General features: G+C 50.9%; 2 protein-coding genes across 4 annotated transcripts in view; one reads left to right on the top strand and one right to left on the bottom strand.

The window, feature by feature from the left end:
* Positions 1-1,141: 1,141 nt before the first annotated feature.
* SLC7A9 (solute carrier family 7 member 9) lies at positions 1,142-21,280 on the top strand (the record flags this gene model as incomplete). Of its 3 annotated transcripts, none has more annotated exons than XM_080827975.1 (13): positions 1,142-1,236; positions 1,866-1,987; positions 3,894-4,041; positions 4,329-4,571; positions 4,780-4,905; positions 5,154-5,253; positions 5,963-6,007; positions 6,432-6,555; positions 7,876-7,979; positions 13,939-14,035; positions 14,998-15,147; positions 17,658-17,832; positions 19,625-21,280. In XM_080827975.1, exons 2-13 carry the CDS (start codon positions 1,892-1,894, stop codon positions 19,687-19,689), a joined length of 1,473 nt encoding a protein of 490 aa, XP_080684101.1. In that variant the 5' UTR covers positions 1,142-1,236; positions 1,866-1,891. The 3 variants fall into 3 exon arrangements, with proteins under 3 accessions (XP_080684101.1, XP_080684102.1, XP_080684100.1); XM_080827976.1 differs by having other exon boundaries at positions 1,831-1,987; XM_080827974.1 differs by lacking the exons at positions 1,142-1,236; positions 19,625-21,280 and having other exon boundaries at positions 1,837-1,987; positions 17,658-18,053.
* The window catches only part of TDRD12 (tudor domain containing 12), a gene marked incomplete at its 5' end in the record, with an annotated part of 65,524 nt that continues 63,609 nt past the window's right edge, over positions 20,347-22,261 (bottom strand). Inside the window, one exon of the mRNA XM_080827968.1 lies at positions 20,347-22,167. Within this exon, the coding sequence (XP_080684094.1) occupies positions 22,109-22,167 (59 nt within the window). The 3' untranslated portion in view covers positions 20,347-22,108. The remainder of the gene's footprint in view (positions 22,168-22,261) is intronic.

Below are 22,261 nucleotides of genomic sequence, written 5' to 3'. Positions count from 1 at the left end.
GAGGCTCTAGCCTCCTGCTGGCAGAGGGGGAATGAGCCCAGGGAGCACTGTGCCCAGAGCACTGGGCATGGTGGGCAGGGGAGCAATGACTCTGAGACAGGGTCCTCACGTCCTCCAGATGGCTTTAAGAGACAACCCAGAGAAATCCACCTGCTCTGAAGTGCCCTCAGTGCCACCACCCGTGGCTTGGCTGGCTCTTTCCTGCAACCTTTGATCTCTTTGGGATCTCTGAGATGCTGTCAGATTGATCTCAATGTGAAACAACCGGAGGCTGATTTTGATAACAGTACAATGCTCCTGGCCTGGGGTTCTCCAGCCGGAAAAAGAATTTATCTGAGACGGATTAGAGCTGCCACCTGAGTCAGCCTTCCTGTGGAGGGTGGGTCTGTCCCCAGACCCCCTGCGCACTTCTGAAGCTCTGGGTTGGGGAGCTGGAGCTCTGTGGCCTTTTATCACTGGGGCCTCAGTTTCCCCATCAGGTAAGGGAGAGTGTGCGACCTGTTTTCTGCTCCACAGTCAGGTGAGTGCAGACTGGGCTCTGGGAACCGCAGCACCACCAAATGACTGTCCCCGGCTGGGAGCTGCAGGTGCACTGGGAATAGGTAGCTGCACAAGGCCTCAGACCAGGGGCCTCGAGTTGCCAAACCCTTCTGCCTGTGCAATGGTGCTGGAACCCAGTCACTGCCCAAGGGGATCAGGAAAGACTTGCCCACCCTCCTGCCGGCTTGACCAGAGCCAGGAAGGACGAAGACACCGCCCTGACTACTAGCCAGTTCCCCGAACAGCAGTTGCTCCTTACACAGCGTGCCTGGGGCTGTAAATCTAGCCTATTAAAGCAATAAAGGAGCTGGTTCCAAAGTTTGTCCCCTTTGATGCCAGTTTTTAGAAGGAGTTCCCCTCCCAAGATGTAGCAGATGTGGTGGTATCAATGGGAAAAACAATGGGTATCAAAGGGAAAAACAATGATGAACAACACACAAACGTTTGTACATAGAAATTAGCTTGCCTGGCCCTCCCCTTTGTGTGCGCAGGATCCAAGCTTCATTGCTAAAAAAAAAAAGAGAGAAGAAAAGAAAAGAAAAAAAAAGTGTTTAATAATTACCTTTGTTGACCTCTGTACCTTCTGGCTTCCTCCAATTCTGGGCACAAGACATGGCCATTCCTGGGTGCAGACGTGCAGACGCAGGCAGCAGCTGCGCTGGGTAGCTCCCCGGACTCTGTCAGAGCAAGAGGCAGGTAAGGCTGAAGGGCGGTGGGAAGGCTCCGCACCCTCCTGGCCAGGGCCTGAGAAGGACCTTATTTAGAGAAAGGGTCCAGGAAATGAGCAGCAACCAGCTCAGCCTGGAGCCGAGTCTCCCCAGCATCTCCCGGCTGTAGAAGCATCCCTGCTGTGGGTCTGTCCCGTGCCAGGCACCTTCATCTGGGGAGGTGGTCATGGGGAAAGCATTCTTTCCTTGGACTTGATTCTACTAAGGATATTCCAGGATGTTTAAAAATACTTCTTTTTACTTTTTTTTGGGGGGGGGTTGGAGGTAGAATGACTTTGGGGCGTGTCATTGCTGGTGAGCAGGAGCTGACAGTGGGTCCCCCGAGGGGCTGGCGGGCCGCCGGGAAAATGCAGAGGGGCCCCCTTCCCCACGTGGCAGAATATGCGGGAGTCAAGCAGGTTCTCAGCCCCAGGACTGAACAGATCATCCCTACGGGGTTGACAAGGGCACGTTGCGGAAACACAGCAGCTAAGAAGCTGCTTTTGGAGGAGGGCCCCACGGGCCAGGAGGGTCAGCCAGGGGAGGCCTGGTTGAGCCCACATCTGTGCTCTTCCTCCGGTAGCCGGTGCTGAGTCAAGGCCCGGGCTCTCCTTGCAGCCTCCTAGACCTGGCGGGAGGGGGAAATGGAGGAGACAAGCCTGAGAAACAGGAGAGAGGATGAGAGGTCCGTCCAGAGTATCCAGAGTAAGGAACACAAGACCACAAGTCTCCAGAAGGAGGTAAGGCCGTCCCTCAGCACTGGCCCTTCCCAAGTCAATGCGGTAAGCAGCGGTCCCAGTGAAGACCCTGCAGATCTCTGATCTGTAAAGCGCATCTCAAAGCAAACAATCCCTGGGACTCCCCTCTTTCCTCCCTGCCAGTGAATTCAGCATTCTGCTGCGAGGTTAACACGTGTGTTTCTGCGCTCCGGGCGAGTGCCTGGAGGGGCTGGTGTTGGCTCAGACCCACGGCCTGGTTAGGGATGGCCAGAGAGGACCTCCTGATGTTGGAGTCGCCTCTGTAGTGTCTTCACCAAGTGTCTGCCCCTCTATGTGCCTTGTATTCTTTCTGTGATGGGAGACTCGTTCCTCTTCAGGGAGTCTGGCAGGGGCAGTAAGTGTGACATGGGTGTGACATGGGTGATCGCTCTGAGAGGGAGTGTAGTAGTGGCTGGACTTGGAGGTGCCCACACCCCAGAGGTGGCCCGTGTCCCTCAGGGCTAGCACTGGGACTGTAGGGGAGCTTTGGAGGCCAGGGAATGTACACGGAATGGAGCTCCGTGCAAGCGGACGGGCGTGGAGAGACAGACTCGAGCTCACAAGATGAGAAGGGAGAGTCCGAACAGGATCAGGATGGCTTTGAGGGCCCGATGAGTGTGCTGAGCTCTGGGCAGAGCCTCCAAGAGCTCCCATGCTTGGCTGCAGAGGGGATGGAGGAGGGACTTGGGGGACGGTGTGGCTTGTCTGTGGGTTGGCCTGGGGTCTGGGCTCCCTAGGAGTTGGCTCATGAGTGTGGCTGCCCCCTGAAAAGCAAAGAGCTGACCCCAAGGTGTGTCCTCAACTCATCTTCAAACCCGGGCAGCTTCTGGGTGACTGTGGATCTCAGTGGGAGGGAGGATTCTTAGAGGGCTCCCAGGCTGGCCAGCCAAATGGGCTAGTAGAGGAGAAAAGCCGAGACTGTCCCACTGGTGCACCCTAGCCCTGAAGCCAGAATGGGACCTGACCCTGTTCCCGGGGCCTCCCCCGGCTGCATGTGAACCCTTGTCAGCACGCCACAGCTGAGGTCTTCCTTGTTCACTGGCTCTAACCCTGAGCGCAGCCTCTGTCCAGACAGGTGAGCACGTATATTCCACCTCAGACACCAGAATTTGGGTCTGGTGGCTGCTGAGGGATGACATAGGAAGTAGGGGCCTGAGTCACACATCTCCCTTTAAAAAAGTTTTTTTTCCCCTTAACTCATGTATAATTCATGTACAGTGTTCAGTTTGACGAATTTTGACAAACAGATCACCTGAGAAAATTCCCTCTTGCTGCTTCCCAGTCAGGGCCCCCTGGCCCTCAGTTTCCTTTCCTATGAGTTAGTTTTGTCTGTTCCTAAGTGTGCCAGGAATGGAGCTGTAATGGTCTGGGTCTGAGCTGGCGCCTGTTGGTAGGAAGCTCACACCCTGCAAAATGCCATCAGAGAAAGTTCATGGCCCCGGATGGTTCCGGTCCCGGTCCCGGGAGGCCTTGGTTTCTCCCCCTGCCCCCACCTCTGCTCCGCGGGAGGCCCCTGGCCCAGACCAGAGCCTTGACATCATTGTTTGCTAAACCAGTCTTTAAAACCTTCTAGGTCGCTTTGTCAAGTGTAGTCAGGGTAGAGGTGGGGAGCATGGAACTTGAGCTGGGCGTGCCTGCCTGTGACCTTTCTGTGCCTCCGTGTTCTCCTCTGTCAAATGGGGGTGACGAGGGCATACCCAGCTCACGAGGCTGTGGGAGGATGAATGCACTGGAGGTGAGCCAAGCTGGGTGTTAACTACTACAGCAGCACTGGCTGGAGGTGCCTGGGCTGCAGGGTTTTCTCGGGCCCACACTGGTCGCACCCAGGGAGGGGACTGGGGAGAGGGCTGTGCAGGTGAACGCCTTTCCCCTCCACCCCCCCCCCCAGGTGGGCCTGCTCAGCGGCATCTGCATCATCGTGGGCACCATCATCGGCTCTGGGATCTTCATCTCCCCCAAGTCTGTGCTCAGCAACACGGACGCCGTGGGGCCCTGTCTCATCGTCTGGGCAGCCTGTGGGGTCCTTGCAACACTGGGTAATGAGGAATGCCCCTTCCTGGCGAGCTCTCCTGGTGGTAGGTAGGGACAGGCTGTGTGGGCACCCTCTGTGCCCTGGCCTGGTCATTGCTGGGGTCCCTTTCAACACCAGTGGGCCACTAGTGTAGATTGGGCTGCGTGGACATGAGCCCCGGCCAGAACTTAGGGCAGTCTGGTGAGAGAGCCATGGTGGCCCTTTGGGCACGGCCCCAGAGGGGAGGGGGCTCCCTTGGACCAGGGCAGTGCTTTACTAGGGGCCGTGGGGGGCCCTTCCTCTGTGTTTCAGGGGCCCTGTGCTTTGCAGAGCTTGGTACAATGATCACCAAGTCCGGGGGCGAGTACCCTTACCTGATGGAGGCCTTTGGGCCCATCCCCGCCTACCTCTTTTCCTGGACCAGCCTGTTCGTCATCAAGCCCACATCCTTTGCCATCATCTGCCTCAGTTTCTCCGAGTATGTCTGTGCGCCCTTCTACTCAGGCTGCAAGCCTCCCGAGGTTGTTGTAAAGTGCCTGGCTGCCGCTGCCATCTGTAAGTCCCTGCGTGTGACACTCTGCGCGGTGGGCACGAAAGACCTGAGGGGGTGACGTGGGGAGAGGGGCCTGGCCACTTCGGCAGCACGGGCATGCTTGAGGCATGAGGCGGTGGAGAGGGCAGGCTCGGGCTCCTGGGGAAGGAGGGGATGCTGGGCCCAGGGGCGCACCATGTGCCCCCCACCCCCCGCTCTGGCTCGTTCCAGTGCTCATCACCACAGTGAACTCGCTGAGCGTGCGGCTGGGGAGCTACGTCCAGAACGTGTTCACGGCAGCTAAGCTGGTGATTGTGGCCATCATCATCATCAGCGGCCTGGTCCTCCTGGCCCAAGGTGACCGCGGCCGGAGGCGGGAGTGGGGGCGGGTGCCACCGGCACAGCCTTGTCCTCCCAAGGCCATGTTCCCAGGCCTGTCTCACTGGAAGCCGGGCAGGAGTTCAGCAGAAAGCAGCTGTCGTTTCCCTGCTTTCCAGAGTTTGATAACCTGAAGTCATGGGTCGTGCCCTTCTGTTGCAGGGAGATGAGACAGGCCCCAGTCTGGTCCTCTGACCCCCACGATTCACTGTTTGGCTTAATTACAGGAAATACAAGGAATTTTGAGAATTCTTTTGAGGGCGCAAAACTGTCTGTGGGAGCCATCAGTCTGGCATTTTATAATGGACTCTGGGCGTACGATGGATGGTAAGGCCCTCTGAGATGTCACACACATCTGGTCGCGGTGCCCCAGGCTGAAACCAAGGAGAGCAAGGATCCTTCCCTCTGGGATGTGGGGGGACCCTAACGTTCACCTCGTCTTTTGTTTAGCACCCGCACCCCTCCTTCTGTTCTCCTTGGACCCCACAGACACCAAAACCCCTGCCCCTTCCCCAGCCCCACAGAGTGGCCCGAGGGCAGGCAGTGGTGAGCCTGGGCCAGAAGCGTCGTCAGACACAGACAGGCTCCGCGGAACGGGAGGCCGTCGGGGCTGCCCAGGCACTCGACACGGCAAGAGTGTTCTGCAGCCCTTGCGTTTCAGCTTTGGAAATACAAGGAAGAAGTGACCCTCTGTGACACTGGTCTTCCCCTCATGAGAAACAGCTTTCATTCTCCTTCCAGACAGCGAACATACCAGTTTTTCAAAGCAGCCTGGGGACTCATGACTCCCGATAATTCTGGCAAATTCCCATGGTTCCCACAGAGGGCAAGGACTTCTCACTGACAGACCCACAGACCTTTGGGAGCCCCACCATCCCTAGGGCTTTCTCTGAAAGCAGTTACCCGGAATTCCCGCCGGAGAATTTTCTCTGTGGTGGAGAGTCTGAAACGAGGCCAGCCTTTGTGGTGTGTTTCACGATCTAAGCAAAGAAGGTACAAGTTAGGTCACTGACTCATGTTACTTTTCTTTGCCTAGGAATCAACTCAATTACATCACAGAAGAACTTAGAAACCCTTTCAGGTAAGAAAGCCGAGTTACGTGGGAGACAGTGGGGCTGGCAAGCATGTTTCTCTTTCCCATGCAAAAAGCAGACCCCCGGCCAGACTGTGAATGGTTTCCGCACGCTCATTAGACTTTGCTTTTGCTTTGGGCAGTGGAAAAGTCACTGGGAGGTTGGATGGACCCTAACTTTATCTCGGGTTGATTTTTGCTTTATGAACCTTTCAGCCTCACCGCCCCGGAGTCTGAGAGCTGGAGGGTTCTTTCTCATCAGACAGTGTCACATCCCACAGCCCCTGCTGTGACAGCTGGGACCCCCAGCCCACCACAGGGAGAGGTGGAGGGCTGGCCGGGTGAGCGGGCAGAAAGGACAGGACAGAAACAACAGACTTGCGAGGCTCTCATGGGGCGCTCCAGTCTGACCCTGAGTCCCTGCCCCTCCCAGAAACCTGCCCTTGGCCATCATCATCGGGATCCCGCTGGTGACGGGCTGCTACATTCTCATGAATGTTTCCTACTTCACTGTGATGACGCCCACCGAGCTCCTGCAGTCCCAGGCGGTGGCCGTGGTGAGTCCCCGGAGTCTGGGCAGGAGGCTGCTGGGGTCTGTGGGAATTCACAAATGCCCAAGCTGAGGTGCCCTCAGGGGATGAGGGAAATAATCGTCTAGGACTCGGGCAGAGTGAGCAGTTTGGGGCGGCGGCAAAGACCCACCTGAGGAGAAGGGCCACCAGCAGGTGGCCTTCCGGTTCGGTGTGTGGCCTGGTGCTGGCACGGACTGCAGGTGGAGCAGGGCGGGATTGCACGAGGGGTGGGACAGACGCAGAGGCGGATGAGAAAGGGCAGGGGAGGGGTCAAAGGAGGGAATTGTAATAACTGGGGAAATCAAGCTGGGCAAGGAGGGTCTCGGTGACAAGGGGATGGGGATGAGGGTCAGCAGGAAAGGCGGGAGGTCCACGTGCTGGGGGCCTTGTGGAGCTGGGGTGGGACAGGACACGAACTGCAGACAGGCGACAGGGATGGGGAGCAGGGAGAGATGTCTTGGTCACGACGAGGTCACTGACCACGAGGACAGGTGGTTAAGGTGCAGGGGAACAACGTCTGTCTGAGTAAGGGGGTCAAGGAAGCAAGAGGCCGGGGTGTTGGCAGGACATTGAAATGATGAAAAATTAGGACAGGGAGGGGTGGAGAGGAGATTTCTGTTACTCTGTGTTAGAAGGTCGGGGAGGGACAGTAAAGCATCCCTCAAACTGAGAAGGCACTTGGAGACAAAAATGAAGCACTGACTCCTATAGTTCATACGTGGTTCTGTTCAGGATAACCTCTGGATGGGGGATCAGGCGCAGGTTGATCTAGGCTCAGTGCAGTTATCCTCCCCAAAGTCTGGACCTTAGTCCCGAGATGTCATGGAGTGAGGGGGTACGCAGAAGGACACCGTGGTGACAGCAAAGGGCTAGCAGGCACCCGGATAGCCAACCTTCAGTTAGATCTTGTGGCGCCACCTGTGCACCAGGAAGGGGAAAGACTATGTTCTAACAGAATCCTGGGGGGCCAAAACCAGCCTCCCTGCATCTCGACCTTGGCAGGCATTTCTGAGGTATGGATATTAATCCCCAAGGCCCTAGGAGAGGCCATCCAGCAAACATGAACGAGACGGAGGGCCGAGGCTGGAGTCAGCATGGTCAGCTCTCCTGCACCACGGGGAGAAAGGCTAAGTTGTTTTCCTCCTGAGGGGTTGTCTACTTCCTCCTTTCCGGGAGGGGAGTCAGAGGCCATGGCCCCCAGGGGGTGGGGGCCTAGGCCCCCAGGCAGGGCCAGCAGCTTCCTTGGGACCCACGGCTCCTGCAGGCCCTGCAAAACCCTCAGGACTTCTCTGCTTCTCTCTGCAGACATTTGGCGACCGTGTTCTCTATCCGGCCTCTTGGGTGGTGCCACTCTTCGTGGCCTTTTCCACCATAGGTGCCGCCAATGGGACCTGCTTCACGGCGGGCAGGTAGGGGACCCCTGCACTCACCCCCCACGGGGGGCGGGCAGAGGGCAGCAGAGCCCGTCCCACACTTGAGGAAGACAAGACTTAGGGCGAAAGTCCTTAGGGGACTGCCAGGCTAACATGTCACAGCATAAAGAAAACCTAAAGTCTAACTGGAATTTGACTAAAAACTTAAAAAAAAAAAAGGAAAGAAAGAAAACCCAGAGTCCTGGAAAGGGAGCAAAAAGCGTGGCGGAGCTTGCACACTAGCGCCGGGCCTGGTGGCCCCACGAAAGCAAACCTCTACACTCCTCAGGAGGGAGCAGCGCCACCAACTTTAGCACAAGGTTGAGCTTGGGGACACAAGGTGACAGGCACACCGGTGGTACTTTTCACCTTGTCCTGTTTGTCCCATATGGATAGTTCTTGAACATCTTCTCCTGTGAATACATTATCGAGATCAGAGAGTGACATTTTATGCTTTCAGGCCATGGAAGCCTGTCACACCCAGCTGTCCCTGTAGCACGACAGCACACAGCTGTGGTTCTGGTCCTCTCAGACGTTACTCACACAAACAGGTGTAGCTCGCCAGCCCCGCCAGCTGTCAGACCATCCTGCCCTAGGCACCGTTAGCGGCTGTGTTGGATTCCATTTGACGATGTAGCACAATTTCACATAACCTCAGCTCGTGGGCTGAGTGGGGCTTGTTTTCATCAACACTGCCACAGGGAACATTCTGGAACATGTCTTTGCCCAGTTGTCCGGGGTTCTGAATGGATCGATTTCTGAGAGTGGAATTGTTAAGGATTTCACACTGGCATGCCATAGACCGCAAACTCATTCTTCTCAAGCTGTGCCAATGCACAGGCTGCTTGTCCAGCTCCCCTTCTTCAGAGGTGTTCGGCGATTCTGGGTCCTTTGCCTTTCTAGATGAATTTTAGAATCTGCTTGTCAGTTACTACAACGAGGCCTTCGGAGATGCTGATCAGGGCTGTGTTGAACCTGCAGGTCAGTCCGGACAGGGCTGCCATTTCAGTTGTATTGAATATTCTAATCTAAGGGCAAGGACCCTTTCCCTTTATTTAGGTCTTAATTTTTTTCAAAAATACTTTGAGTAGTTTCAGTATATGGCTCTTGCATATATTTTGTCAGATGCATCCCAAAATATCTCATATTTTTGCGGCACCTGGTTGGCTCAGGTGGTTGAGCGTCTGCCTTCGGCTCAGGTCTTGGTCTTGATGTCCTGGGATCGAGCCCTGAGTCAGCTCCCTGCTCAGCGGGGAGTCTGCTTCTCCCTCTCCCTCCCCCTGGCTCATGCTCTCTCTTGCAATCACTCTCAAATAAAAAAATTTTTTTTTCATATTTTTTGCACTATTATAAATGGTATTTAAATTTCAGTTTCTGGTAAAACACAATTTCAGTAACTCTGCTGAGGTTTAAATACCATAAAACTCACTTTGCAGTTATACAGTTCGATGATTTAAGTAAACTTATAAAGCTGTGCAAATGTCCTCACAATCCAACTCTAGAACATTTCCATCATCCTGGAAAGTTCACTGCCACCCAACTGCGGTTCACCCCTGCTCCAGCCCTAGACTACCACTGACCTCCTCCTGTGCCTATAACTTTGCTTTCTCTGGAAATTGGATTTAAATGGAATGATGCTCTATGTCATTTGCATCTGGCCTTTTTCACGTAGCTTATTATTTGTGAGGTTTGTCCATGTCATAGCACGTGCCTGCTCATTCCTTGTAACTGCTGAATTGTCTTCCCTTACATGGATATACCATGTTCTGTTTCTCCTTTCACCAGTTGGTGGAGGCTCGCATTGCTTCTGGGCGATTATGAGCAATGCTGCTATGAACATTGACACATGTGTTTGTGTGCACATATGTGTTTGTTTCTCTTAGGTAGCTTCCTAGAAGTGGGGCTTGCTTGTGGCACATATAGTAAATTTGTGATTAACATTTACAGAAACTGCTGAACTGTTTTCTAAGTGGTTGTTCCATTTTAATCTCCATAAGCCATTCATGAGCATTCCAGTTTCTCCACATCCTAACACTTGGCATTGTCTTTCTAGTGGCTATTAGTCATGTCATTGTGGTTTTAACTGCATTTCCCTAGTGGCTAGTGATACTGAGCATCTTTTCATGTGCTGATTAGCCATTCATACATCTTCTGATGAAATATCTATTCAAATCTTTTGTTCACTTTATAAATTGAGCTGTTTGTCATCTTATTGAGTTGTAAGAATTCTTTATATATTATGGATACAAGTCCTTTGTCAGGTATCTGACTTGCACATATTTTCTCTCAGTCTGTGGCTTGTCTTCTCACCTCTTACTGGTGTTTTTGAAACATGCATGTTTTTAACTTTGACAAAGCTCAGTTTATTTTTTCTTCATATGTAATGCTTTTGTTGTCATATCTACGAGGTTTTGTGCAACCCAAGGTCACAAAGATTTTCTGTTTTACTGTAGAAGTTTTTTTTTAATAGGTGTAGCTCTCACACTTAGGTTTATGATCCATTCTGAATTAATTCTGTATAGTTCTGTACCTGTGCAGCTTGGGGTTGGCCAGAATTATGACTTTATGTTAGGTAGAATTTTTGTGGGGTCACATCCAAGATTTTTGCTTCTTGCTGCATTTTCTTTGTCACACAAACATTCCTCCTTTCAAGAATACTCACCTGTATTTTCTTCTGGCATTTTACTTGAGCTTGATCAGTCTGGAAAACATTTTGGTATGAGGCATAAATCTCACTTTTCCCCCTCAACCCTCTATCTGTTGTCCAGATTTTATTGATAGTCTGTCCTTTCTCCTCCTGGTTTGAATGCAGCCATTACGCCCAGCGTGCTGACTTCACTCTGCTTCCCAGTGGGCCCCGTGCTTTTGCTATCACTGTGCGTAGGGACGCTTCCCAAAGCCCTTCAGGTCGAATAGGTAGAAGAACCGCTGCTCCGCTCCTCTTTGCCTGCTCAGCCCTCCAGCCACATTCGGAATGACTGTGTCCACTTCCAAAAGTCCTGCATGCTTTCCGAGCCCATGGAATTTCCATACATTTGATTTGCGAGCGCGGAGGGGTTTAAAGCATGAGGTCCCAACACCACCTGGAGCCTCTCCATTTGGTGATTCCTTTCCTCCTAGTTTCACTGGCTTGTTCTGGGAACTAACTTTTTGCCTTGTTTATGTCTTTTTTTTTTTAAGATTTTATTTATTTGACAGAGAGAGAGATCACAAGTAGGAAGAGAAGCAGGCAGAGAGAGATGGGGAAGCAGGCTCCTCGTTGAGCAGAGAGCCCGATGCGGGGCTCGATCCCAGGACCTGGGATCATGACCTGAGCCGAAGGCAGAGGCCTAACCCACTGAGCCCCCCAGGCGCCCCGCCATGTTTATGTCTTTTTCAAAGTTCGAATTTTATATATTTTTTTAAAGATTTTATTCATTTGAGAGAGAGACAGAACACAAGCAGGGAGAGAGGCAGAGGGAGAAGGAGAAGCAGACTCCCCACTAAGCTGGGAGCCCGACATGGGGCTCCATCCCAGGACCCAGAGATCGTGACCTAAGCCAAAGGCAGACGCTTAACTATCTGAGCCACCCATGTGCCCTCAAATATGAGCCCCTTTGGCTTTTGTCTTCCTGACTTCTGATTTTATCGTATTGTAGTCAGAGTGTGGGATCTTTATGATCTCACTTCTTTAGAAGCGTCACACCTTCTCTCTTGTGGCTTTACTGCAGTTTTTATAAATGGGTCTTGAAAATAAGGTGTATTATGTTCACATTCTTGATTTTTATATCAATCATCAAGCTTGTGCCTTGACTGTTCAAATCTTCTGCTCTCAGTGGATCTGTCAAGTTTGGCCTTCTGTGTTTCAAGGGCTCTTGCTCTTGGTAGATGGCTTCTCTTTTCAGAGGGAACTCGTTTTGCCTTAAATTCTGTTTTGTCCCATATTGCTCTTGAGGACTCTGCAGGCTCTAGGCTGCTGCTTCAGGTAACCAACCCATCGCACCCCTTGTGTCTCCCATCCTTGGCATCATGGGGCTTTGGCTTATGTCTCTTTCAGCAACCCCCAGGTTGTCTCTGGCCCAGGTGAGTGGCAGCTGATCACAGTTGATGTGATTGCCTTTACCGTGGGATTTATTTCCAACATAGTATGTTTTCTTGGCTTTTGAAAAATCTTTTTTTTTTTTCCTCCCCAAAGATTTTATTTATTTGACAGAGATCACAAGTAGGCAGAGAGGCAGGCAGAGGGGGAGGGGGAAGCAGGCTCCCTGTGGAGCAGAGAGCCCGACGCGGGGCTCGATCCCAGGACCCTGAGATCATGACCTGAGCCGAAGGCAGAGGCTTAACCCACTGAGCCACCAAGGTGCCCCGGCTTTTGAAAAATCTTATCCTGATTTATTATCCATCAAATGTCCTTTCTTTTTTCTGCTGATGTGGTTTTTAGCAATTACCGTTCAAATTTAACTTGAATCCCAAACAGAGTCTATCAGCATCTCCATTCTCCTCCCTCTCCTGCAAGGGCTCCCCCTTATGCATGGTCCAAAAGATCAGCTACCCCTGGTCTATAAACCCGCCCCTCCAAGAAAGAGTTCATCGTGACAAGAATTAAAAATGTAGTACTTACATCCATACCAGCGTGTTTTACTGCTGTTCCCTTAACATTGCTTCTTCAATCAACTCCTTCTGTGTTTAACTTCTTTCTTTCTGTCAGAGTAGAAGTAATAGTTTCCAGTGAGGATCGGAGAACAGAAAATGTTGCAGTTAATGTTCACCTACAAATGTATTCAGGAGTCCTGAATGGCAGTTGAGCTGTGGAGCACTGGAATCTGAAAACCGGTGTTCCTTGTCGCTTTGAAAACAGTCTCATGCCATGTCTGCTATGGTTCTGGCTGTCCAAATTTTGTAGTTAAACTTTTAAATTGGAAACTTAAATTTTCTTCCCTTCTCCCTAATGTTTGTATCTGGGTATGTTTTTATCTCAAGCTGGGTTTAATGTGAAGGCTGTTTTTGCAGTTCCTGGAAGCTCTCTACTCTTCAAGTTTGCCTTCCCCCATTCAACACGTGCAGGCTTCTTCCTGTTTCTTCTCTCAATTTCCTGTCTACATTTTCCATTTCTCTACCCTTCAAAACTCAGATCTAGTTGGGTTTTGCTCTTTTTTTAAATGATTTTATTTATTTATTTAGAGACAGAGTGCGAGTGGGGAGAGAGGCAGAGGGAGGGGGAGAGAGAAACCCAAGCACACTCCATGCTGAGCACGGAGCCTGACGTGGGACTTGATCTCATGACCCCAAGATCATGACCTGAGCTGATATTATGAGCCACCCAGGTGCCCCTCTTGGATCTAGTTTCTATGTATTTTTTCATTTTGAACCTAGTTTAACAGTTGATTACATTCTTAAATTATGGTAATTTTTAAAAAATTGTTTCCCTCCCATTTCCCTCTCTTTAACATTTTAAACACAGTCTTTCGGATTACTGAATCACCAGGAGTTCTTGGGAGTGGGGGTCGGGGGACTAAGCCATTTGTTTGCATCCGCTGACCCACCCCTAATTCATCTTGTGGGGGGGTTTTTAAATGTGGAAATTCTGTGCAGCGTGGATTTAGGAAGGTGCCAGGCGCCTCTGTGTTTGCCTCTGTCAGCGGCTCCAAGCACGGGGGTCTGCTGGCCCTGGACTGGTTGTTCCCTTATGTGAAAGCATAACTTCAAGGACACAGAGTAGGTGTCTCCTCCTGAAAGTCCCCCCTGCAAACCCCAAGCCAGCCCCCTGCTCTCGCCTGTGTAGGTGACCCCGGCACCGGGATGCACTGCTCTCGGGGGCGTTTAACCACCTCACTCACGTCCCCAGAATTCACTCACCTCCCACTGAAGACGCCAGGTTCCAATTCAGTCCGTCTCTCCGCGGCTTTGGTAGTGACGCCCAGTGATGGTACAACAGCCTGCACGTCCATCCACCGGGGTTCCATTACTGCTTTTTCAGACTTGTGTACGTGGCGGGCCGGGAAGGCCATATGCTCAAAGTGCTCTCCTACATCAGCGTCAAGCGCCTGACTCCAGCCCCTGCCATCATCTTTTATGTAAGTATGAGTCTTGCCAGCACACACCCCCTTAAAGGCAGAGGGGCCCCAAAGGAGCCCGGTATCGCTAAGCCCCCTGGTTTTCACGTGGCCCAGTCTCCCCCACTCCTTGACATGAAATAGGTAGGTCAAAAAGCCTGTAACAAGTCAAACGTCGCCCGACACATCTGCTCCTTGGTCTGAATTTGTCCATGGAAATCACCGTTTGACTCTGCCAACTTTCTAACTTCTACACTCGTGCGTGTCCATCTGTCTGTATGCCTGCATCCCTGGTAACAAACTGTACAGACACCAGCAGCTTACACGGAGAGAGAATAAGGCATTTATGAGGCGGCTGCTGGTAGGTGCTTCTCCTTATGACCCCATAATTGAGACGTCATGGCGTCCTTGTGCAGTAAAGGCTCTCTGACATCCTCCAGTTGGAGTTTCTCAGTGGGGGACAGCCCTTGGTTGTGTGCAACTGTGTCTGGCACCTACGGACCATCCAAGCCCAGCCTTGGGGCCAGACTCCTTCCACCCCCAAAGGAGAAGCACTACCCTCCATCAGCCTACTCCCTTGGCTCCTGAGACAAGGCCAGGCCACGCAGCTAAGGCAGGTCCAGACCAGGCTGAGCCCGGCTGGGTGTGGCAGCATAGCCCAGGCCCCTTCCCCTGACGGCGACTCTCTGGCAGAAACACCGTCAGAAAGCGGGCGCGATATACATGCATATTTTATTTTCTCCCCCGCTTGAAATGGCAACTTCCAAGGGTCACAGATTTTCCAAATCCTTCCGTCAGGCTTCAGGGAGAACATGCACCATAGCCAAAGCCTGATTTAACCCCAGCTGTACCAGGATGCGGAGGTTTCTTTCATGCTGACATGTTCATCCACGGGAAACACTGCTGCTTCAGTCTCCTGTGAGGGGACAGGAATCCTGTTTTTATGTACTAGTGACCTAAAAATTCACTCTTCCTTCCACTAGGGTATCATAGCGACGATTTATATCATTCCTGGTGACATAAACTCACTGGTCAATTACTTCAGTTTTGCCGCGTGGCTGTTTTATGGCCTGACAATTCTGGGATTGGTGGTGATGAGGTTTACAAAGAAAGACCTGGAAAGGCCTATCAAGGTAGGTTTTGTGCCCCAAATGTCACAAGTGGCTTTGATTTCTTGAAATGGATTAAAAGTAACTACCTGAAAATCTAGGGGCATGCTTTCTATTTCCAACCTGACTCTACTCTTCACTTGATCATAGTTTAGAGGGGAGCTTGCTCCTGAATTCTGGCCCCAGACCCATTCCTGTGTGGGCAACCACTAATAATCTGTATCTGCAAACTGGGGTTCCCTGCCACCTCCCTGCACAGCTGGACTGGGTCTATATGCCAATGTAAGAATTCATTTTGTTTTGCTTGTGTTAGAGGCTTTTGCTTTGTTTTGTTAACAACTGTACTACTGAATTCTTACAACAAATGAAGGTCAAAGAACAAGATAGGAAGGCTGAGGGCTTAAATAAATAGGACAAGAACAGGATAATGCCTTTAGCTTTAGGATTTCGTTTCAGAAATGTGCCTAGTGGCCTTTCTGGCGCTGCAGCTTGACTGTCACCAAGTCCCCGGAGTCAGCTGAGACATGGAGTTTGGCAGTTCCACTTCAAACAGGTCATCGGGCAGCCAAAATCATGCTACTAGACAGATTTTTTTATCTGCACAGAACCTCTCAAGCAAAACGGATTTGAGAGAAAATAACGAAGATAGGGAAAGAAGGTTCTAACACATGTATAATTGGAGGTTCCGAAGAAGAAAACAAAAGCAACAGAATTTTTTTTTTTTAAATTTTGAGGAGTTGGCGGGGGGGGGGAGAGAATGAGAATGAGCAGGGGGGCGGGGAGAGGGAGAGAGAGAGAACCCTCAAGCAAACTCCCCCGTGAGTGAGGAGCCCAATATGGGGCTCAATCCCAGGACCCTGAGATCATTACCTAAGCTGAAATCAAGAGTTCACCACTCAACCAACTGAGCCCCCCCCCCAGGCCTCTCAAGGCGATAGAATTCTTCAGAACTGTAATCGAAGAAACATTTCCGAGGCAGGTGAGAGAGTGGGAGGGGACCGTGAGGGACCAGAACCGCATACCAGCAGGCATATGGCATCCCTGAAGAATCTGAACTAGAGGGGCGACAGGGAAGTATATTCCGATTAAATTATAGAGCTGTAAAAGACCAGGCATTGGGTATCCTCTCCTCCTTTTGTGCCCTCCGCCAACCCCAATTCTCTCATAAAGGAAAGAAATGAACATAGGGATTGGGATTCTCATCAGCAAAACTTCATACCCTGAGACAGGGGAGCATGTATCTGGGGTATTCAGAGATGGAAAATATAAGCCAAATTGGCCTCAAAAAATAAAGCGACCAAGGGGCGCCTGGGAGACTCAGTCAGTTGAGTGGCCAACTCTTAGTTTCAGCTCACGTCATGGTCTCAGGGTTGTGAGATCGAACCCTGTGTCAGGCTCTGTGCTCAGTGGGGAGTCTTCTGGCAATTCTCTCTCTCCCTCTCCCCACGCCTCGTGTGCTCTCCCTCTCTCCCCACTCTTAACAAATAAATCTTAAAAACAAAGAATAAAGTTATTGGTATGAAACACCTCAAGGCATGGATGGTTACAGGGACCTTCAGGAGGAATCACCTAGAGATCAAGCTTTGGAAACCAAAGTCAGTGTTGTACACGGTGAATACACTTAACCACAGAACCCCACTAGATGATGGGAGGTAAGGGGGACACCACACAGGTGCAGACATCTAGCACTGACAGGATCATACGACAGCAATGGAAGAGAAAGCGTATGAAAGTGTCCCAGTTAAGGAAAGTAGGCCAAGGAAACTGGCCTAGGCTAAAATCAGATGCAAGGAGGAAAGAGAAGAATCCCTAGCTAATTCTAATACTGCTTATTATAGACAGGATGTAAAAAAGAAGAGAGTAAGGTGTGATATTTAACTATTTATAATGGCAACTCTCAGAACAAAAATAGCATTTATAGATCCCAAAAGATATATCCAAAATAAGTATACACACACACACACACACACACACACGTATGCAAGAGACCATCTCATAGAAGACCTGCTATATAAAGACTCCAACAGGGAAACAAATCAGAATATCTTCCTGGTTAACATTTTATTGGTAGAATGCATATTAGAGTTTGTTTGTTTTTGCTTATTAGTTTTTAACACCCTAAACTTTCTCCTCTGTAAATCTATAAATCTCTTAATACTCCTATTTCTAGCTATTATTTATATGGGAAAATAATTAAGTCTTTAATAATTATTAATATTAACTTTATTTTGCAATTTATTAATTACTAAACTATTGATTCTTTAAAGATTATTTATTTATTTATTTGAAAGAGATCACAAGTAGGCAGAGACATGATACCTGACATTTTCTTTATATTCCAGGGCAAAGAAAAAAAAAGGTAGACTGGTGATGAAACAAACTGGCAAAGTTACTTTAAAACTCTTGGGATTGGAAGACAGGCACATGGAGTTCCTGACATACGTTCTGTAGCAGTGTTTTGTTTGGGATGAACATTTTCAGGGAGACAGTGAATGCACGTGGCCAGGTCACGACACCGTGTTATTCTTCTGCAGGTGCCCATTGTCATCCCCATCCTGGTGACCATCGTATCCGTGTTTCTGGTTGTGGCCCCGATCGTCAGCGAGCCCGCACTGGAGTATCTCTACTGTGTATTATTTATACTGAGCGGCCTGATATTTTACTTCCTTTTTGTCCACTACAAGTTTGGATGGGCTCAGAAAATCTCGAGTAAGTACCAGCAGAGGGACTGTTCTCTTAGCACGGCACAGACAGGCACCGCAACCCACACCCACACCTGTCGTCCCCTATCGCGGGAGCTCATGCAGCTGGCAGATCTCACCTTCTCCGTGGGGCACCTCTGGGGTCCAGCTGCTTTTGTTCCCATCAATTACTGTAAACAAGTAGGAAGGGAAATCACCATCTGCTTTTCTTTTTTATCACTTGTATGATACACATAACATGAAATTGACCATCCTAATGATTTTAAAGTGTGTGGCTCAGTACTGATGAGTAGGTTCACACGGCTGTGCGTCCAACCTAGAGCACCAGCCTCTCCTGCCTGACACGCAGACTCCTCAGAGGCCCAGCAGCGTCCCAGACACACCCACCCCAGGACAGGGCTGGGTAAGGGCCCAAGCCTCCCCGCGCCAAAGCCCTAGCTCTTGCTCACCACTCAGCAATCCTGGCTGCTCACTACCGCAGGCCAATTATGGCTTAGAAGTTCAGCTACATGAGCCACTTTCGATCAAGGGGTCTCAGCACAGCGCAGGGATGTTCACGGTGCTGTACCCCGCACTACAGATTCAACCACGGTGCGGCACCAGCACCCCATAGCTGTTGGATCATCAGTGATCCAACACCTGAAGACCCGTTTCTCAGTCTCCTTCTCCCCGTACTGTTTCTACAAGGCAGGAACTGGGCTGCACAATTTCCCTCCGGATCTACACAGCAGCCACCCAGTGTTCATGGAGTAAATGTAATTCAGCATCTGCCCCTCCTCCTTCAGCTTGTCTGAATGGAGAGCAGGGAAGTACAGCCATCCCTTCAGCACTCCTCTGGGGTTCACACACACACGCACATGCACACGCAACTCAGGGAGACATACAGGGTACAAAAGAGCAACACCTAACTGCAAGGTGGTGGGCTTGACCCTGAGACTTTGTCTAGACTGAGCCAGCAGGGACGGGGAAGGCCTTTCTCCAGCCCCGCCTGTCAGATCCCAGCATGGCCTGCATTCCTCACCTGTGAAACCCGACAACAGCGTTACAATAAGCAAGAGAGAACCTGTTTCATGCTGGTTAGCCAAGTGAAACCACACGCAAGACAGGGCTTTCTTATTTCCACCAGGGACTTTCTCCTTTCCTGAAAGAGCTCTCCCCACCACCCAACCGCCTCATCCTCTGATGGAAGGCCTAGGTGGAGACAGGAGAGCGGGCACACTACTGTAGAAAGGAAAGTACATTTAGTGCTGGGAGAACAGCCACTCCCCCCTGCCTCGGACCATGAGCTTAGATCTGATCATACTGACAATCTGGCCAGAATGACTTACAACCTCAGGGTAACAAAGTAGGTCTCAATTTCTCAGCTTTAGAAAACTTAGCCAAGCTGCTCCCTACGAGAACTGGCTGGAAGCTGGAATTAAGGAGGTGAAAAGAACAAACAGTCTAACTTTTAAGCAAGATGCAGGCTCAGTGCTTTCCAACTAAACATTCAGCTCTTGGTCAGTGGTGGCGACATACGGACACACAAGTGAGTCATGTGCATCTTCCCCTGAATACATTGCTTGGTGGAAGTGAAAACAGCAGGTTCCTCATGCTTTCCTGGGAAAGAACTTCGCTCCGGAGAGCCCCTGAGGCTCCCAGCATGGCTCTGCCTTCAGCCCGTGTCCCCGGAGCGGGGCTCTGACAGAGGACAGAGCCCCACAGGGCAGGAGCAATACCACTGCTCCCCAAGATGCCAGGCGATGCCAGCTCTTCATTCTGGCTCTCTAACCGCACTTTCCGGTCGGCTTTTCCTGCAGAGCCGGTCACCATGCAGCTCCAGATGCTGATGGAAGTTGTGCCCCCGGAGGAGGCTCCAGAGTAACAAGCTCGGCCTCCCACAGCCAAGGCCAAGCCGCCGTGAATTTATTTTTGTAAGCCATATTTGTTGCTGTTTCTTCCTGATGTTTTTCCTTAAGAAAAAAATGTATTCAGATGTTTATAATACTGTTATTTGTAGACATCCTCAATTCCCTGGGTCGGGGTTCTAGAGAGAAGTGACAGGTGTCTGCTACAGCTGGCAGACGGAGATGTGGCAGCCGGGCTGGGTGGACTGCTGCCCACACTGGGACTCCTTATCAGGGGCAGGCCCATTGCACCTACTTAAATAAAGGGCATTCTTTAAACTCAGTGACCAATAAGGTATATAAATATTTTATATAAAATAGGTAAAACTTTTGCTTTAATTGAAGTGGATTTTTAACATACTGAAGTGCCAGTGTTTTACGGCCTACTGCCCCACCCCCCGAAATACCGAGCCCCCCGTATTTTACCTGGGATGTACAAGGCAGGTCTGCCCCAGGCTGCATGCCAAGAGCCCCCTGCATGCCAAGACTGCACAGCTGACTATCCACAACCCTCCGCACTTCCTCCCCCACCTTCACTGGCACTCCGGTCAAACCAGAAGGGGTGGTAATAAATACAATTCTGTTTTACGTTCGGCATGCAGGGAAAATACAGTCTAAAAAAAAGTGAAACGGCATTTCTGTGAAAACACTGAAATTTTATTGATATACTACAAAAGGCCTTCATCCCATGACTGCCTATGTGAGCAATTCTAGAAGCATAGGGACAGCGGTACTTCTACTTCACATTTCAGGAATTTTCCTCAAACATGAAGTCAATATGTATGAATAGAACAAAAAAATTGGTAATTCTTTACATTTCACAAGTCACTATGTCCTACAAAATGTTATTCAGAACTTCAAATGGTAAATTTAAATGTCTGAAACAAAGAAATCAAGATTTAAACATCTTGCCCAGGTCCCCACACGATTCCCCTCTGGCTGTTTCAAGCAGAACCCCCGCTCCGATTTAGGCAGCTCTACTGCTTGCCCTTATTATTTGCTGTTTTACAAAAGAGTGAACATAAGAGAGTGTCCCTGGCAGGTGGCCAGCAATCACGAGGCAAGCCTGTGCCACTCAGGCCTGGCCACCCGTCCAGAGGCCTCCCCCAGAGGGAGCAAAATCTCTACCTACAGAAAGCAACACCTGCTGAGGACAAGAGCTCCTCGGAGTCAAACCTTTGCCAGCAAAGACGGGGGGACTTCCGACCTCTGAAGAGCCTGCTCAATTTAGCCCAGAAAAAGGACAATCACCCCGGTACTTCTTGTGCCAATCTGACACCCGCCAAGCAGCCCCTGGGAGTCCTGGTGGCAGCCGCCAGTGGCCCAGGGCTGGCCTCCCTCGAGGTGCCGCTACCTGGCAGCACCCAGGGGCAGCCCCTAGAGCAGGGCAAGGCCAGGCAGCGAGCAGAAAGTCTTATTTTACAGATGAGGAAACTGAGAGTCAGAGTGTGATCCCAACCTGCTCACGGGACTTCACGGTGACAGTATACCTTTTGTTCAAGTGGTGGCTTACGTACTGGGACATCTGTGTTTTCTGATGTATAATAATAAAGTCTTGGGGGCAGCCACAATGGTCTCATTGGGTCACTGTTCTTTCCCGCCTCTAGGCAAAGCTGCTGACTCCTACTGAAGACAGACGCAGGGTTGACATTTCACTCCCTTCTGCAACTCTTCCAGTTAACATGCAAGTCCGGCTCAGGGCACTCCCGAGTTAGGGGATGGTGACCAGACAGCACTGTGAGTGGGGCAAGGGCTCCCCACACCCAGCTGTTCTGAGGGTCACCTCCAGGTACCCCACGCATCCTCTTCCATTTCCACCAAAGAGAAACCTTCTTCCTGTGTGCCCAGGACTGTGCAGGGCCAGGCGGGTCTCCAGAAACTGTAGCTTTTACCTTCACCCCTGGTCTACCCGTGGGTCACTACCAGGCTCCTCAGACGACATCAAGTACAGGTCCATAGATCATTCTGTGGAACCCAACCAGCTTAGGGTGGAAAGCATGAGACTGTAGGCCAGAAACCTCAATTTACATGCACAACACAAGGGTTTGGGCAAGGTACCAACCGGGTCTCCGTGAAGAAGTGAACAGACTAGCTTTGGAAAGGTCAACACACTCAGGATCAGTGTGTTGGAACAGGCTCCATGTGAGAGGCTGTGCGGGCCTGAGGGTGCAGGTGGACGGTGGGCCGGGGTCAGACCAGTGCCCACCCCCCGCCGTGTCCCTGCAGACCATCTCTCACCAGTACCAATCCCAGTGCCACAGGCTAACACCTGGTCAGAATTTATCCTTGAGTCAAAGGCAGGTCTGGCTGTAACTGCTGTTTCCTGAGCTCCCAGCCACATGGCATGTCCATCTGTCCGCATGCGGTTTGAGTCACCCTTCCGGATCTGACTCATGCTCATTCGCTGCTCTCACTTCCGTCATCCTCCGACGGCTGCCCGCGGCTCTCAGCCACCTCTGCCACCATGCACGGCAGGTTTTTAGAATTCACAACTATAAGAGTTTGATATTATTGAAATATCTGTTTCCCTGCAGACTAATTAGCACATAT

This window comes from Martes martes (assembly GCF_963455335.1).
Source record: "Martes martes genome assembly, chromosome: 17".
Taxonomy (NCBI): domain Eukaryota; kingdom Metazoa; phylum Chordata; class Mammalia; order Carnivora; family Mustelidae; genus Martes; species Martes martes.
Note: the sequence above shows the minus strand (reverse complement) of the source record. Positions and strands in the feature narration are given on the sequence as shown.